Raw genomic sequence first — 16,364 nt, 5'->3', positions numbered from 1 at the left:
GCAGCAGATCACATGTGATGGAAAATGTCAGCTTTTGTCTGGCCAAATTGGAGTCCGGATGCCATTGCAACATCAAGTCCTCGTGTTCCTGCAGCCACAGCTGGAGGCTGCTGTACAGCCCTGGCCTGGGGGCTCACCTGCCCTCTCATCAGTGTATTTCCCTATACTGCAGGTATTTCTGGGACTGTGCATTGGGAAAGGCCAATCACAGCCTGCTTTGTACACTCCATTAGCAGTGATGCCCTCTGCATAACAGAAACGTTTCAGTTTGGATCTAAAACAATATCTGTCAGCCTTCTCCTTTCTGCACTGGCCAACTCCTCATGTCACCCTGCATTTTCACAGCCTGACCATGGACGAGCTTATGAGAAAAAGGTCAGAGCAGGACACAGGTCTGGAGCATCACAAATGAGGAGTAAGTCAGCCCAAACCCACAGACAGGATCACTGCTATTAGCCTTCAAGAATCTGCCCAAAGGGCCTGAGAGAAAGCTGAAGCTCGAGCAGGCACCAGACTGGGCTGTTATTTGTTGCAGAGTTAGATCATGGAGCTGTACTCGTTCGTCACTGTGGCACAGCCCAACTGTGACCTAACAGCTATTAGAAACAAACAGAACGCCCAGCCCTGTCTGTCTGTTCAATTACAAATCTTCCAAAACAGAACATTTCCCCAAGTTGGTGACTCCAAAACTCAGAAATGGAAACAAGCTTCCTCTGGGTTACTGCACATTCCTTTGGTCCTTACTGTTTCCTAAAAGCAATGCTTGTGGCGCCTGCTGAAAGCCCACTGAAACAGCTTTCCACATCCATTTGAGGGAAGTGATTAATTTATTTTTTCTGGAATTAGGTCTTGAATAACCGTTCATGAAATTGTTTATGGAAACAAAAGTATGAGCTGTCAACTACTGGCTGATAAAACAACATTGAAACTGTGACATTTGATCAGACCAGAGAATGAACTGCAAGACTTCCAGATTCATATATTATAATGCAAATGAGTTTTGTAAATTGTGACCTAGTTCCCATGTTAGAAGCAGTTGGGACCAACAGCAGGAACTATGCTGTGAATGCAAGCAGGGTGGGGGAAGCAAGGAAATTAATGTTCGTTCTTAATTTGAAATGGATTTTTAATCATGTTCAGGTGCCACAAAAAAGAGGCCCACAGGCTTGTTTGCTATATTCACTGTGACACAAGAAAGCATGTAGGAGGTAGGCAAATGTGGCTTTGTTTTGCTAATTGGGAATGTTTGACTGGTGTCAAATGAAGCACCAGAATACAACTTGCTATGACTGAGTGCATGGTGGAGAGTGGTGAACTGAAGCTTTCCAATTTGATGCTCAGAACTTTCACTCCAAGTATCTTAGATGGTGACTAGCTATTAGACAATGGCAATCTCTCAGTTCAGTTGCTGTTTCTTTCTCCTGATAAAGTAGCTTTTGGGGCTTTTTCAAGGTTTTAGCTGCGTAAATATCAGACGCTTTTACTTGGTGCAATTCAGCACAGTTAGTGGGAAATACCAGACTCACAGAACCCTGCTGGTGCTCCAGCAGTGACCACTCCACCCCAGGCAATGCTGAGGCAGCTGCCTACTGAATTCTACTGTGTTAAGCTGTGGTTTCAGGTGAGGGAGTAACTTGTTGAAAAGCAAGTAGATCTTCAGCTTAAGTACAGCTAGAGTTGGTATCGTCAGCGGAAACTATTAGCTATGGAAGGGGTGGGCATCGACTCCCCTGAAAAATAGAGTCTCAGCTCCATCTGGTGGGCAAAGCAGTTTTCTGCAAAGCAGTTGAAGTGAGGAAACCTGGCTTCTGCTACCTCAAGGCCATCAGGTTGTTAATGAAAAACAGTAAACAAATCCCAAAACCTCTGATCACTTTAAAGGTCTGAAACTTCTTGGAAGTCGATGCAAAATATCAGACTACTGCAGGGCAGCTCCTAAGAGCCAACACACTCACAGAGTTCAGTGGTGAAAGGTAGCCAGGATAGCCTTCGTCTTTCCTGGATGGACTTCTCCATGTTAATATGGTACCTAAGAAGAATCTTGAACCAACCGAGGAAAAACAAAACATATGCAGAGTAAATTTTAATATCCTCTCCTAAGTAACGCATTTATAAGCTCTGTAAGAGGCACTGGGGAAACACTTCCAAAGAACATGAAATGCAAAAGGATAAGGTCATTAACCTCAGCATACCCAGACAGCGAGGAAGCTTTTCAGCCACACATTTCTGAAGTCTGACTCCCAGCAGAGCACAAGGTCACAAATACAAGAAGCATACCATAGAGCCCTCAAATCCAAGCCTGTTTCTGTTCTTAGACAAGAAGCAAAAAACCTCCATTTGAACTTCAGGATAACCCTGTTCTCTTCATTTGAAAGGCTGGGAAAAGAGTTGGTTACTATTAAAGCAAAATAATTCTCACTGGATATAATTGTTCTTATTCTATGGGCTTTTTAAAAAGGGATCCAGTTTTCTCTGTGTTTTACTTCAGCATAGGAACAGCAATGGTCTACAACTGTACCACCATTCATCTGCCTTCTCCACACTTTCCTGTAAGCAATGAAAATTCAAGCCAATTTCCACCATATCTATAGTGGGTGTATTTGAGGCAATTCCACCCTTTCTAATCAAAACCTTTCATACATGGTATTTCAAAGTAACACTTCTTCATAATCCCGAGGTGTGGAAAATAATTCCCAGAAGTATTCCATAAATATTTTTCTGAAAAAGTCAAGCAACCAAAAGTTCGCCTTTGTTTCTCATTAGATCAGTCACCACTTGCACTCAGCAGCACAAAGACTTTTGTCAGAGCAGACTACAGACAGAATCCAGAGCAACGTTTACAGACACAAACAGAGCAGACTTGATTTATTTTTATAGTGCCCTGGTTCTGAAAATAAACAGTATTTCACACTGCCACAAAAAAGACAGATACAATTAAAGGAAATGGGTAGCAAAATCAATTCATTAAGTAACATAAAATTCATTTTCACTGCATGGGATCTAGACTGATAACTGTCTCTATGGAACTGGCAGACCTGAGCAATCCTGTGAGTGGGACACAAGGTCAGCATCACAGGTGAAGTTAATGAAGAACAATAAAGCATTGTTTCCACAGTCAGAGGAATTTCAGGGCTGGGAGGAGAAAGTAGCAACAACAGCCAAGCACGCATCTTAGGAGTGTTTTCATTCATCATTTTTCAGTAGAGGAAAAACTATTCAGACTAACAATTGGACATAAGATTTTGGTCTCATACATCCAAATGCTAAAAAATGCTTAAAAACAATTATGGTGTGTACAACTGCGTGGAATTAAAAATAATTTAGCCAGTAACAGATTTTTTCCAAAAGGGCGTAATGTTCTGCTGGCTGAAGTGTTTGTATACTTAAGTGGAAGTCTCACAATGAATGCAGCTCCATTTTAACTACTGCATCAGCTTTGCTTACTTACTAGGAAGGTGACCTACATACAGTCTTATGCATGAACACCCAGCCTGCTAACGTAGCTCTCCCAAGCTGCCTTCCTGTACTTCTCTGCTTCCTGAAGACGGTCTGAAGCTGACAAGATGCCACGTCCCACAATAATAATGTCTGAACCTTTTTCATTAATCACTTCCTTGGGGCTTAGGTACTTCTGCCCAAGATTATCACCTGAAACAGATAAAACATATTTTTAAGTTTGTGCAAAACTGTATCTACTAAAAACTTTCTCAGATGCTGGAACATGTACGTTATTTCAGTTCTCACCCTACAAATCCACAGCACTGACTAGAAACTGTGCCTCCAACTAATGAACCTCTACTTATTACACAGATCAATCACAGAAGCTGTGATTTTACTTCAGATTTTGTAAGAATGAAGTATTGCAGAGAAACACATCTGTCCTAGCTGGATAACTACTGGACAGACTGTTTAGGAAGCTGTGACTTCAATTCATTGATATTGCATCTATATCAGTATCAGTCATGTTACAGTTAGACTTCAGTGTTTAACTAAATGTTTTCTACCTATGAGTAGTCATACATCTAAGCTAATGCCCATCTGCAGGCATTTCACATGCTTAAGGACTGTACTTCATGGTACACACAGACCTCAGTACAAGAAGATCTAACAGAGAAGCTATGTGGGATGCTGGTTGCCATTCAGAACTCCCAGGAAACAGATCACTACATCCAGAAATACACAAGGCAGCCCGTAAGGGAAATGGCAAACACAGACTCCTTTCTCCAGATGCGAATAATCCAATCCCCTTCAGAAGTCACTTTTTCCACTGAAGCCCAAATCACTCACTGTATTTACAAACAGGCTATACATATTTCAGGGAAAGTTACCTCCAGCTTGCAGCTGTACTCCTGGAGTTAAGTGAAGAAATTCTGGTTTCTTACTAACTCTAGATCCAGATATGAATCCAAAAACAAAATCAGAGTTGTCTTCAGCCATCTGTACCTAAAAAGGAGCAATAAACTGCATCAAGTGATATATCTAAAATTAAGCTTGCCCACAATTCTGTTTCTAATTAAGCTGTGCAGGGCAGGGGTATGAAATACCAATATAAAGTCATCTAGCACTGACTCATTCTTCACTGATATTGCTGAGCTTGCAGATAGGAATGCAAAAGATACATCTGTTTCTAAGTTATATGTGAAAGTTCAGTGTATTACTTATTATAAATTCATTGCTAATGAAAAAAACATGGCCAATGGCAAACCTGGTATGTTCACTAGAATTCACAGCATGAACTCCAACATCACTAGCCTACAGATGTAACCTTCAAGTGCCACTTTGTCTCCTGAGTTTCCATAGAAAGAAAACTTATCACATAACTGGAGAGACCTCTGGGAGTGTAGATATTAGCGGCACACAAAACCTCCCATCAGAGCACTTTACAAGCTGTTAACCTTAAACAAAAGTGCCGACTTACTGCAGCTTTTGTGTATTCACCAGTTGCAAGTGACCCCTGGGAACTCATCTCAGCAATCAGAAGGCAGCCGCGCTGCAGGGGAAGGCCCACTTCCTTCAGTCCTTTCACAACTCCAGAGCCTGGAACCACATGTGCATTAACCACATCCGACCAGGATGCTATTTTGAACACACCACCTAAGAACACAGATATAAAGACCCAGGCAAAGTGAAATTAGTCATCAGAAATGCAGTAAACAAGAAGTGTGAATTAAACAAAACAAGCAGTGCAATAAACCATTCCAATTTTAAAAGGCTTTTTACTACGAAGCTTAACAGCCTTAACAGCCGAGTTTTATCAGACAAACCCGATGGCTACATAATCACAAAGGTATGGTAAGCTAAACATTCTGTCACAGGTGCAACAGTATACAAGATCATAAGGAGAATAGTATCAGAAAAGAGGAAAAAGCATTGGGCAAATGCAGTAACAAAGGAAAGCCACAAGAAGCATGCAAGCATACAATAGCAAGCTTGCCTTACAAGCCACACACACCCTTCTCCACGCAAACAACCATTCAGAAGTACTTACTGAGCACAAGCATAGATTCATAAAAAGATTTAGGCTTTGGAAAGGACCTTTGGAGGTCATGCCCCCTCAGCAGAGCTAACTCCAAAACTAGATCAGGTTGCTCAGGGCCTTGCCCCTCAAGTTTTCTTCAAGGTCAGAGGTCCCACAGTCTCTCCTGACAACTTGTTCCAGTGCTGCAGTTACACAGACTGGCAGCAAAATTATGGCACATCAAGGCTGATGATAATCACCTTCATACTGATGTTTCACTGTGTTTCCAATGTCTGCAAATTTCCTGTCTTCAAAAATCAAGAACTCGTGTTGATCTGCGAGTGCTCTCAGCTCCTTTACTACATCTTGGGTGAAATCATTCAGGATATCTATATGAGTCTTTAGGATACAAATGCTGGGGCCCAGGCTGGCAGCTAACTGCAGCAGTTCTTTGGATCCTGTGACGTCCGCAGAAAGGCACAAGTTTGTTTGCTTTTTTTCCATGAGTGTGAGAAGCCTGGCTGCGACAGGATGCACCCCAGGCAGCTCAGCACGAGCCCTGAAGCTCAGCTCTTTACAGACTCTTTTCACTGGAGTTGGACCATTCTGAGCCCCTGGCTCAAACACGTTTCCCTGAATGAAATTCTTCACCTTCTCAACCATCTCCACATCCACTTCTCCCTGCTGCTGGAGAATATCTAACATCTCAGACAACGTACACACAGAGTGTAGGTGAATTCCATGTTCTTCTAACCTGGCCTTCCCCCCCTGCTCCCTGTCCAGCAGCACTACAGCATCTGTGACTTTTAATCCTTCCTTCCGAAGAACTTCAGCAGTTTCCAGTACACTAGATCCACTTGTTACCACATCTTCAATGATCAAACATGTTTCTCCTGGATTAATGGTGCCTTCTACCAGCCGCTTGGTACCTTTAAAATAAAAGGAAAACACTCCACTAAATAAAGTACAAAAGACCTCAGAATGTACCCAGTATGTCCAGATTTTAACCTGAGATGTTAAGTAAAGACTGTATTTGTTTTGCATACGAGCATGTGCTGCAGTAAAAATGGAATTGGGCTTCAGGTTTATAAGAATTTCATACTCACTGTATGTGTGCAGAGTAGTTATGTAGTTATTACTGATTCCAGATATCACATCTCAGCCACTGCCTCATAACTCAATTCATAGTCTGTTACTTCTCCAAGGGGATAAAACACACTTCACACAACCCACTACCGAAACCAACATCTTACTGACAGCACATCTTTTAACAGTCTTTAATGAAGGTCACTACAGAAATTGAAGTTTATTATTGCTATGAACTGAAACTTCAAAACATCAAAAATATTTTTCCTGTTACGTTAAAGACGTCCTGAAAACGTCTTTCAACTAGCAAAGTTATTGAAACTCTTCAACATATTTTCTGCTTTCCACAGGCATTATTCTATGCTTAATATGCTTGTTGTTAGAACAATCTGGAGGAGTAAAGCCCCCAAATGCCTTTACCATAACCAACAATAGGCACAAGTCCATGAAAGGCCTCCCAGGGGGCAGCAACAAAGGAAGCCTGGCTTTCTAAGGAAGCAGGGAGCAGCGGGTGAACATTATGCAGCCACTGCAGTGCTCAGATCAGGGCTGCCTCACAAGTGTCAGTACAGCTTTGCAATCTGTGTGACACCGGAAACCTCGTGCCAGGCAGTTAATTGCTGTCACAATCAACTTGTCCTTCACAATAAAGAACAGTAAAAATTCTCAGGCCTAGCACACTGACTAACAAAAGAGTACCATTTAGGTTTTACAAACATCCTGTCTGTCTGAATGACGTTAGAAGAGAGCTTATCACACATGGAAATCCAGTTACCAGGGTTGGATAATACTGTACTCTTCCCCTCTACAAGCACCTTGCCCCTGCTTCAACCAAAATCAAGTAAAACTGATCGCTATGTATAGAGCTGACTGCTTCTCACCTGGCCCACTTTGCCCGCTGATTATAGGATACAAAAGTGTAAGTGGATGAGAGACAACAGAAGAATAAAGATTCCTTTTGGAGTTGATATGCAAAAAGTTGTTTGGAGGTCAAACATGGCACCAGCCTCGGCATTATCAAAAACTGCATTACAAATCTACTTCTAGAAAAGAGCAATAACCTACAGTAGTAGTGTTAAAGGAAAAAAGACACTGTGGGAACAAAGAGGAAGCCTGAGACCTTTCACACCTACTACAGCAGAAGCCCAGCTGCAGCTGGGAGAGCACGGTTGGGTTGGGACATTGTAAGAGGTATGTTTCGGGGAAATGGGACTGCTATTTGAATTGGAGTGGTAATCTTAAACTGAAACAGAGATGCATGTGACAAGACAAGAAGTAATGACATATTCATCATTTGACAGTCTTACCATAATCTTTTGCTTCCTTCCTCCGTATCAGCATTGGAATCTGATTTTCAGAGCTGATAATTGTGGCCAACGGCAAAGCCGTGTATGGAACACCACACACACAGTCATACTGGAGAGCAGCGGCTTTTGCTGTTTGGAACAGAAGATCAGCAACCTAAAAAATACGTATATTTCAGGAGTCAGAGCAAAGTGAGCACTGCTAAACAGTATCTCCACGATTCCCAAACACCTCCAGATATGGTGACTCCATCACCTCCTGGGCAGCTGTGCCACCGCATCACCACTCTTTCAGAGAAGAAATGTTTCCTAATATCCAACCTGAACTCCCAGGCACAACTTGAGGCCATCACCTCTCACCCTATGGCTGTTACCATAGCACAGGCCGACCCCCACCTCGCCACAACCTCCTCACAGGGAGCAGCAAAGAGCCGTACAGTCTCCCCTGAGCTTCCTCTTCTCCAGCCTAAACAATACCATTCCCCGGACACGCCCCATAGCCTCGATGCCCGTCTTGCAGCAATCAGCCCAGCCCACCTCCCCGACCCAAGCCCGGCACCGCGACCCCAGAACCCCCCTCAGACCCCAGAGGCCACTCGTCCAGCGCCCCCCCACCCCCACAGCACCAGGCGGAGCAGGGGGGGCCGGGAGGCCAGGCCGCGCAAATCCACGTAGACGGGCGAGGCGATGCCGCTCCGCAGCACGAAGTCTCCGAAGCGCACAGCGCCCGCCTCCAGCAGTGCCGCCGCCACGCGCCCCGCGCCGCCCGCCGCCATCTGCCCGCCCGTTGCCCGGCGCCGGGAGATGACGGAAGCGGCGACACCGTGTGTAAGTGCGCATGCGCAGAGGTACACCGCCTATTCGTGTCCTCCCAGTTCTCCAGACCGCGTTCACGCGTTCCGGGTGCAGTTCGTTCCCTCTCCCATCACCAATAACCCGCGTTGGGAAATGAGACTGAGCCGCTGTTCTCTGAACAACTGAGTTTAATCCAAAATAAATAAAGAAAATAAAGCCCAGAAACTGCATCGTTAGCACAGTCCGTTCATAGGGAGGGGGCACAGTCCGAAGCCATGTCCGTAGCGTTGGATCACGCCTGGCGTAGCAGTGTGCTCCAGGCTGCACTGTGCGCTGACATCGTTAAGGCTGTGGCATCACTTTGCGCCTTGACAACACCGTGCCATCAGCTGGGCCATCCCCCTTCCTTCTTCAGCTGGCTGTTGGAAAGCTGATGAGCATAGAGCTTTGCTCTTAGTGAACAAGGTTGAGGTGGCCACGGTCTGTGCAGAGCCACACTCACCTGTCCCACCACTCTGCCACAGCCAACACGCAGTGCTGACACAGCACAGTGCCAGACCCAGCTCGGCAGCCTGGCTTTGCATCTTTGGGAAGCACCATGTTGGATAGAACACTGCCAATGAGCCACAAAACAAACCCAGGCCCTATGCTGGACGTTTGTCTCTGGGAGTTGACATAGCCCAGGTGACCTGATGCAGCCCTCTCATTGCAAGGGCATTAAAATACAGTTATATATAGTCACATTGCACCGCGCAGTTCTGCATTCAGCCTTTGTGGCATTTGTAACAAGACCCACTGAGGGCACAGGCTTTGTCTCAGCTTCACCTTAAGTTAAAAGTAAAATTATTTTAAAGGTAAGTGTTAATGAAAATAAAGCCGTTTAAAATAAAAAGGCAATGGACTTGGAAAGCTTGGATTGCTTTAAAGAATTCTTAAAGCACTATTTAAGCCTCCAGTTTCTATCAAATGAGAACAGAAGAGAGAAAAGACATAGAAAGGCTTAAATATTCCCTTAATCAATCCAATCTTTTCCCTCTATAGGCCCACAGTGCCTGTTTTCACAGTTTGAAATGTGAATGCAGGACATAGCAAAATAAAATGATAAATAGCTCGAGATTTCCTGTGATACGTGAGAATCTGTTTGTACTGGTGCCAAGCAGAAAGAGTGTTGTTTAAAGTGTACCCACGGGCCCCATAAAAGCTGTGGGTTTTATAAACCACACTTCCATAAACATTTTCTGAAAGGCAGCACAATCACAGCACAAAGAGCCAGCTTTGACAAATGGAAAGAAGCACAAACAGTCCTGCAGTGAGGAAGTACCTGAGGCTGGAGCTAATTAAAGACACCCCTTGATGACTGCCTGGAGATGTTTCAGTTGCTAACACTCCCACTCAGGAGGAGAGTCTGGTCTCTGTCTTTGAGGCGCTACTGAATTGCTTGGAAAATTAGTTGCTGCATTACAGAGGGAAACTGAAATGGGTTCAAAAGTTTTAGCCCTCCATGAACACTCAAGCCTTCCCTCAACTTCCCCCGGGATCAGATCACACACTAAATCTTGTATGCTGTCTCTGACTCTGTGTGGGCTTACCCATCTGCCTGTGGCTCCCAGATCTTAAGGTTTGCAGCACTGAACAGTGTAACTTGCTGTGCCTGACTGCTCTAGCATCCTGGTAGAGCAAGCACAAAGAGAAGGGCCAGGTCTCCAAATGCCATGAAACTGAGCTCAGAGGTGGATCAGAAGGGCAGAGCCCTGGGAATTCACAATACTTGCAGAGTGTCTCTGTCACCTGCTGGTAGAACCAGCTTTTGCTCCTGACGATATATCACAGGCTCACGGTGCAGTTAGTTGGATGGTGAATTGAATTTGGCTCTTGCCCTGATGAGATATCTCAAGAGAGCCTCTGCTGAGTACACATGGCCAGAATAAGCCCTTTTCCTTAGGAAAAGCTTTGGTAACAACTGATATTTCCTTTTGCAGGCACAGCAGTGACACTCAGCACTGAGACAACGTACTAATATGCCAAAGGGAAAAAAGCCTGATCATCAGCTGGAAGGCTGCAGGGTTTTATGGTGCAGCAACCAGGGAGGTGTTTTCCCTTCCTGCTGCTAGAGAGAAGACTTGGCCAGCCCACGGACTGCTGATCTGTCACTGCAGACTCCCTGCATTGCTCATACTTAAGGCTGGCTCCGTCACTGTAACATCAGAGTGATGATGTTACATCTTGGCTTGCAAGAGAGAAATGTTTTAATTATGGATTTTTTATTTTTTATTTTTTTTTTTATTACAAATTAGGCTTTGGACAGAAAAATATCCTCACAAATGCTTTGGTGATGAGATGCTAACGGCAGCTGAGAGATATTTACAAGACTGGAAATGAAACAAATGACATACTTTAAACACTGAAAATGATTTTCAAGCTGTAAGCACAAGGATGGACTCACCACTTACCAACTGCACTTTGAAAGGCTCTAGATGGACTTTGGGCCAAGCAATTCTGAAGCTAGAAATGGAACAGGATCCTTTATATATATATATTTATATATATATATGATACAATATATGTATACTGAAAACCTGTGATAGAAAAAATTGTCTTCATCAATCATCACCTAGTTTACAGATACTGCAAAAATTGGACTCAGCCTTTTCTCAATGCACAGGTTTTGCAAAAGATTTCTGTACAGTGTATATAAAATGTGTTAAAAAAAAAAAACAAAAACAAACACCATCATAGTCCCGTTGTGCTTAGTCAGAAACAGCTGTATGCTCCAATGAATTCATTGCCTCAATCATAGCTCCAAAAGGTACTGCATGTTGACTTGAAGCAGTAGAAAGCCCAAGGATTAACATGGGATTTTATTCTGAGCACTATCATGTAATGAGGATGTACCTAAGCCAAGCCACCACAGAAGCTGATCCAACGGGCCTGATCTTGCAGGTGAAGTCCTCACAGAAATCATGGGAGACCTGGGCATACAGAGCACAAAAAATCCACCTGTTAACCCAGAGCAGGCATGCAGTGACTTCAGTGAGAGCTGCATTCAGCCAAGTCCTGCAATACACACAAAGGTCAGCCTAGACTTACTCCTCCACACACTATCCTACAGCTAATCTCTCGTACACTCAGAAATCAGTTCAGCAAGATCAAGAGGATTTCTGGTAAGGCTGCCTCCCAAAGATTAAGGCAACTGCAGTTTTGGTTCTTGTCTCCAGTTGGTGTTTGCTGCTGCATATTGTGGAGATGCTTCCAGAAGGTGCTCATTGAAGAGAACACCTAAGTACCTGTCACTGTTACCCTGCTTGCTTTGATCCTGAGTAACTGAGGAGGTACTGGGACCTCTGGACAGATTTGTACCTTCAAATGCCAACACTGAATACAGAAGTATGTACAGAAGCTCTGCTTTGGGCCTACTCACTCCCTGCGCCATGCCTCAGGACCAGCATGGTCCAGTGTAGTGTCCGGGGAGGTGGGCATTATGTCCCAGGGTTAAGCCTGTTCATCAGGAAACTCTTGACACCGGGGACGGGGTGCACGTCATACTGGTGTCTGCGGCGCTCAATGAAGGATGCCAAGCGAGAGGTATCCAGTGGGATTTTGGAGTAGCTGCCATTGTGTGGCTGCAGCCATGGGTGCTGTAAACAAGTGGCTGCTGTCGGCCTCCTCCTGAAGTCTTCCTGGAGGATGACGTTGATGAAATCCCTGGCGGCATGGCTCACATCAGAGAAGTACTCAGGTGGGAAGCTGAAATCGACTTTGCACACATTGATACAAGTCTCCTCTTTGCTTTCATCTAGGAAGGGTGAGACACCGCTCAACATGACATAGGTGAGGACTCCGATGCTCCAGATATCTGTGCTCAGGGACACAGGGAGGCCCTGGATAACTTCAGGGGCTGCAAATTCTGGGTTTCCAAGGAGATGGTGGACATGGTAATGGCCTGTGATTTGAACTGCATCTTCCAAATCAATGATCTTGACACGAGGAACTGGGATCCTTAAATCGATCAGCAGATTCTCTGGCTGTTGAAAAGGGAACAATGAAAATGTAATTATGCTTATTATACTTATTTTTCCCCAAAGCAATCTCTACAGATTAACAACACTGACAGATTTTTTAATTTTGAGAAAGGACTTGCATATCTCTGATAGATTCATTTAGATTACATTTGTTTTTGTGACACCTGGATGACATAGGAGTGTGTAATTTGTAGCAGAAGTGTTCGTTGTAAAGCAAACGGTAAACATTTTGCCCCCTGCCTCTCTAAATTCACATTTCCATGGATCTATCCTTTAGCTCCTCATCCTCATGCATGTTTCTGTGTATACAATGCACTACTGTTCAAACCTCTCCACTTGCTCTTGTTTTGTGTGTGTTCTGCACTGACAAAATTAATGTGTTCTGGAGCAAGATCTTAGGACAAGACATGGCTAGGTCTCAGGACAAGGCATGGCTAGATGCACTAGTAATGCATCTTCTGCTTCCTGCTCAGCAACAGAAGGTGCTTTATTTAGCATGCTTCACTCAGGAGAACTGTAAATAGGTCACAGAAAATTGGCTTCCCACTTTCTTTTTGGGAAGTATCTTATGATCAAATAAAGAATTCAGTGCGGTTTCTTTACCTAGAAGTGATGTCTATTTTTTGACAGGTCCTATAAACACAGCAGAAAATACAAACAGCCTTACCGAAAGAAACCAGAATAATATAGCGTTTTGGGACTAATGCTCACATAAGATATTGTACAAAAGGGATCTTTTCATTTTTTTCATTAGTAGCAGTCAGCAGCAGAAGACTGAAAACACTACTTCATCTGACATGCCTGGGAGCTATAGGGCTGAGAAAGACCTCTGTGGAGCTGGATTGTCCACTCTACATGACAGTTAAATCCAGCTCTCATTTTCCATTTTTAAATGCTGCTCAAGTCTTCAAATAAATTATAGATTAGCTGATACTCCTGGCAACCTGATTCAGAGCTGCAGACTGCAAAGCTTGGAGCGCTTGATCGTAACTTCAAACACTAGTTCTCTGTCTTTCCAGATCAATGGAGTGTTGGTGGGTATGGCAACACTACGCCAAATCCAGGACAGTGCAGTACCTCCTGCCACACGTACTAACAAAAGGAGGTACAAGCTGTCCTAATCTCACTGAGCATGACATTGCAGACCTCAGATATATTTCTGAACCTCTCCCTGGGTGCATTTCCCACCTCTCTCAGGCTCTGCAGCACAGTCAGCTTGCTGCTTTCCCCTCTCAGCCCTTCCCACCTCCTGCTCTCCTCCACCCTCCTCTCCCCTTGCTTCCCATGTTGTGAACCCAAGCCATGCCCTGGGGATGTATCTTATAACTCCCCTTCACTCAGGAGCTTCTGACTCTTGCCATTCTCCCTCATTAAATCCCTCTTCTAGAAAGCCCTTGAGAACAAAACAGTGAATTAAAGAAATAGTGCATCTCTGAAGGAAGAAATAGACCTTGCAAGTTACTGAGTCCTTTCTCTGGTTACCACATCTGGAGGGTAGTGCTTGTCCATTCAGCATCACCTCTGGGGGCACAGACTTGCACCTCCTTGCTGTGTGTGCAGTTGGGAACATTCTGTACCAGGACACTGAGTAATAGCATCATTTTCTTCTCTTCTTACCTTTATATCTAAATGAGCCACTCGGCAATTGTGAAGATACTGCAAGGCTTCCATTGTGTCTCTTATGTAGAAAGCTACTTTTTCCTCCATAAGTTCATCATGGTTCATTAGATAATCTAGGAGACGACCATCATCCATCCTACAAAGAAATCAAACCCCACACCTGAAAGATCACATGACATCTGCAGGAATAGCTAATATTTGACAACAAAACTGCAACGGAAACTTTGTGACCTAAAAATGGAGGAAATAAAAATGAGAGATTTGATCAGGATTTAACGATATCACAAGGTACTGCAGGGCATGGAAGTGGTATAATGATTAATCTTTGATTAGTCCTCAGTTGTCATCCCTGGCACTTAATAAATTTAGTGACAATCTCAAAGTACACTAAGTTGCTTAAGGATGGATTCAACAGACAGAGGAGATTCCTTTGAAAACAGATTCACTTAATTATTTGGATTCATCTATTCATTTATAGAGACGGTTGCATTATGCAGAAAAAAAATCACTGATGTTTCAGCTAGTGGTGTGTTCTGTGGGAAAGCTAACTCAATAAAAGTTTTCCACCTAGTTTTATTTATCTGTATAAATAAACAAGCAAAGAGTCCAAATATGCTTGATTGGATATACTGTAACAAAAAAGCAGTTTGGATTTTGGTTGCTATTTCTCCTTATAGGGACAAACATAATCCCAATACAGCTTTTTTCATCAAGAACTGTTAGAACAATGTAGGCTCCAATCCAGCTGAAGTGCATTTGCTTAGATATAGAAAGCAGACTAAACTGCCCAAATAAATCTGATGCTTTGTGACAAACTAATTGCTGATACAAATACTGAGCTTCCAGAGTAGAATGTTTTATTTCTACCTCTGAATCTTATTTACTGTAAAGAAAAGGCAATGGAAAGTCAGCAGAAAAACGGCTATTTCATTTGATGTCACAGTCAATAAGCAACAGATGACAAAGTCTTTGCCCTGCTGAAGCACAGGTGAATTTTATCCTTGGTTTTAATAGCACTGTGATTCATACCCAGATGCTTGAATTCTAGCTCCATGTACTTACAGCTCCAGAACTAGGATGTAAGAAGTAGGAGACTCATAGGTATCATGGATAGTGATGTACTGAGGATGCTGTAAGTGCTGTAACAGAGCTGCCTCATGGGCTGCTTGCTCCTTCTTCTTCATTTTTTTACTGATGAATTTTACAGCAACATCTTTCCGGGTAGCTTTGTGAACGCATTTCTTTACGATGGAGAATCGTCCCCTGGAAAAAAAGAAAAGCAGAATAATGAATGGGATCCATGAATAAATCATGCTCGTTTTTCAGTGTGATAACAGACTGATTTTCAAAGTGTTATTTGATTCAGTGCATTAACATTTCACAAGGAATCAGACTTATCTCGTTGCTCATAACCTTTTCCAGCACAGAACTGCTGTCTTTCACCCTGGGTGTTTGGATTCCTTGGGGATTAGCAAACAGGGAGAGCAAACAGAGCACTTTGTGCAGCCATGCTGATGTCCTCTAACAACATCCCTTGGGTTCAATTTGCTGCCGTTTTTACAGGTTCTGTCTTTTTGTTTCTAACCATGGATCTCCTCTCTTCAGCTGCTTGAATAATGAACCCAGACTTAACTAAGAGAAAAGCCTTGTTAAGCAATGACTAAGCAATCATTTTGTCTTGCTGATTCAGGAATACAGTAAAAAATGAGGAGCAAACAGCTGGCATGAAGGCACTTAGGAATCTCATCCAGACTGGTACTTGGTACCATTCTTGGAAGCAAGAGTACTTAACAAAGCCATGTGCTGCACTTGGCCTGTTTTTAAGATATCACTATTCTTTCCTACCTTTGCAGCCCCAGAAGCACTTATCCCTGATCTCTGGGTGAAGACCTGGCTGCCTAAACCTGCGCTGTTTGGCTGTTTGCATGTTCCTTATCAGCATCATGCAGCTCTTGCTCACTGACCAAACCACTCAGCACAGCCCATTGGAATGTGCTTTCAGTCTGTCACATGCCTAATTACTTCTGCAAACAGTTCTGAGGTTAAGCACATCCAGAACCAGCAAGCCATCCTGACTTCAAA

The 16,364-nt window shown here is 43.6% G+C and overlaps 2 protein-coding genes across 17 annotated transcripts in view; both read right to left on the bottom strand.

Annotated features, from left to right (window-relative positions):
- Positions 1 to 2,836: 2,836 nt before the first annotated feature.
- UMPS (uridine monophosphate synthetase) lies at positions 2,837 to 8,682 on the bottom strand. Its single transcript, XM_010713879.4, has 6 exons — positions 8,475 to 8,682; positions 7,852 to 8,005; positions 5,719 to 6,387; positions 4,919 to 5,094; positions 4,329 to 4,443; positions 2,837 to 3,648 (listed from the first exon to the last, which is right to left on the bottom strand). The coding sequence occupies exons 1-6, from the start codon at positions 8,622 to 8,624 to the stop codon at positions 3,473 to 3,475; spliced, it is 1,440 nt and encodes a 479-aa protein (XP_010712181.2). The 5' UTR covers positions 8,625 to 8,682; the 3' UTR covers positions 2,837 to 3,472.
- A 131-nt stretch (positions 8,683 to 8,813) lies between these two features.
- KALRN (kalirin RhoGEF kinase) overlaps positions 8,814 to 16,364 on the bottom strand; it is a 451,786-nt gene continuing 444,235 nt past the window's right edge. For all 16 annotated transcript variants that reach the window (XM_085228421.1, XM_085228422.1, XM_085228426.1 and 13 more), the window contains 3 exons: positions 15,345 to 15,545; positions 14,280 to 14,418; positions 8,814 to 12,665 (listed from right to left, as the gene is read on the bottom strand). In XM_085228421.1, coding sequence (XP_085084547.1) covers positions 12,120 to 12,665; positions 14,280 to 14,418; positions 15,345 to 15,545 — 886 coding nt within the window. In that variant the 3' untranslated portion in view covers positions 8,814 to 12,119. The remainder of the gene's footprint in view (positions 12,666 to 14,279; positions 14,419 to 15,344; positions 15,546 to 16,364) is intronic.

The sequence above is a fragment of the Meleagris gallopavo genome, chromosome 7 (genome assembly GCF_905368555.1).
Source record: "Meleagris gallopavo chromosome 7, MGAL_WU_HG_1.1, whole genome shotgun sequence".
Taxonomy (NCBI): Eukaryota; Metazoa; Chordata; class Aves; order Galliformes; family Phasianidae; genus Meleagris; species Meleagris gallopavo.
This window is presented reverse-complemented; position numbering and strand designations above follow the sequence as displayed.

What these genes read in the sequence shown, in the direction of transcription:
- UMPS (XM_010713879.4), bottom strand. Translation starts at nt 8,624, where the DNA reads ATGGCGGCGGGCGGCGCGGGGCGCGTGGCGGCGGCACTGCTGGAGGCG. An exon ending in AGTGAAACATCAGTATGAAG is followed by an intron (nt 5,095 to 5,718) that starts GTGATTATCATC and finishes CTGTGTTCTTAG; the next exon opens with GTGGTGTGTTCAAAATAGCA. An exon ending in AGTACAGCTGCAAGCTGGAG is followed by an intron (nt 3,649 to 4,328) that starts GTAACTTTCCCT and finishes TATCTGTTTCAG; the next exon opens with GTGATAATCTTGGGCAGAAG.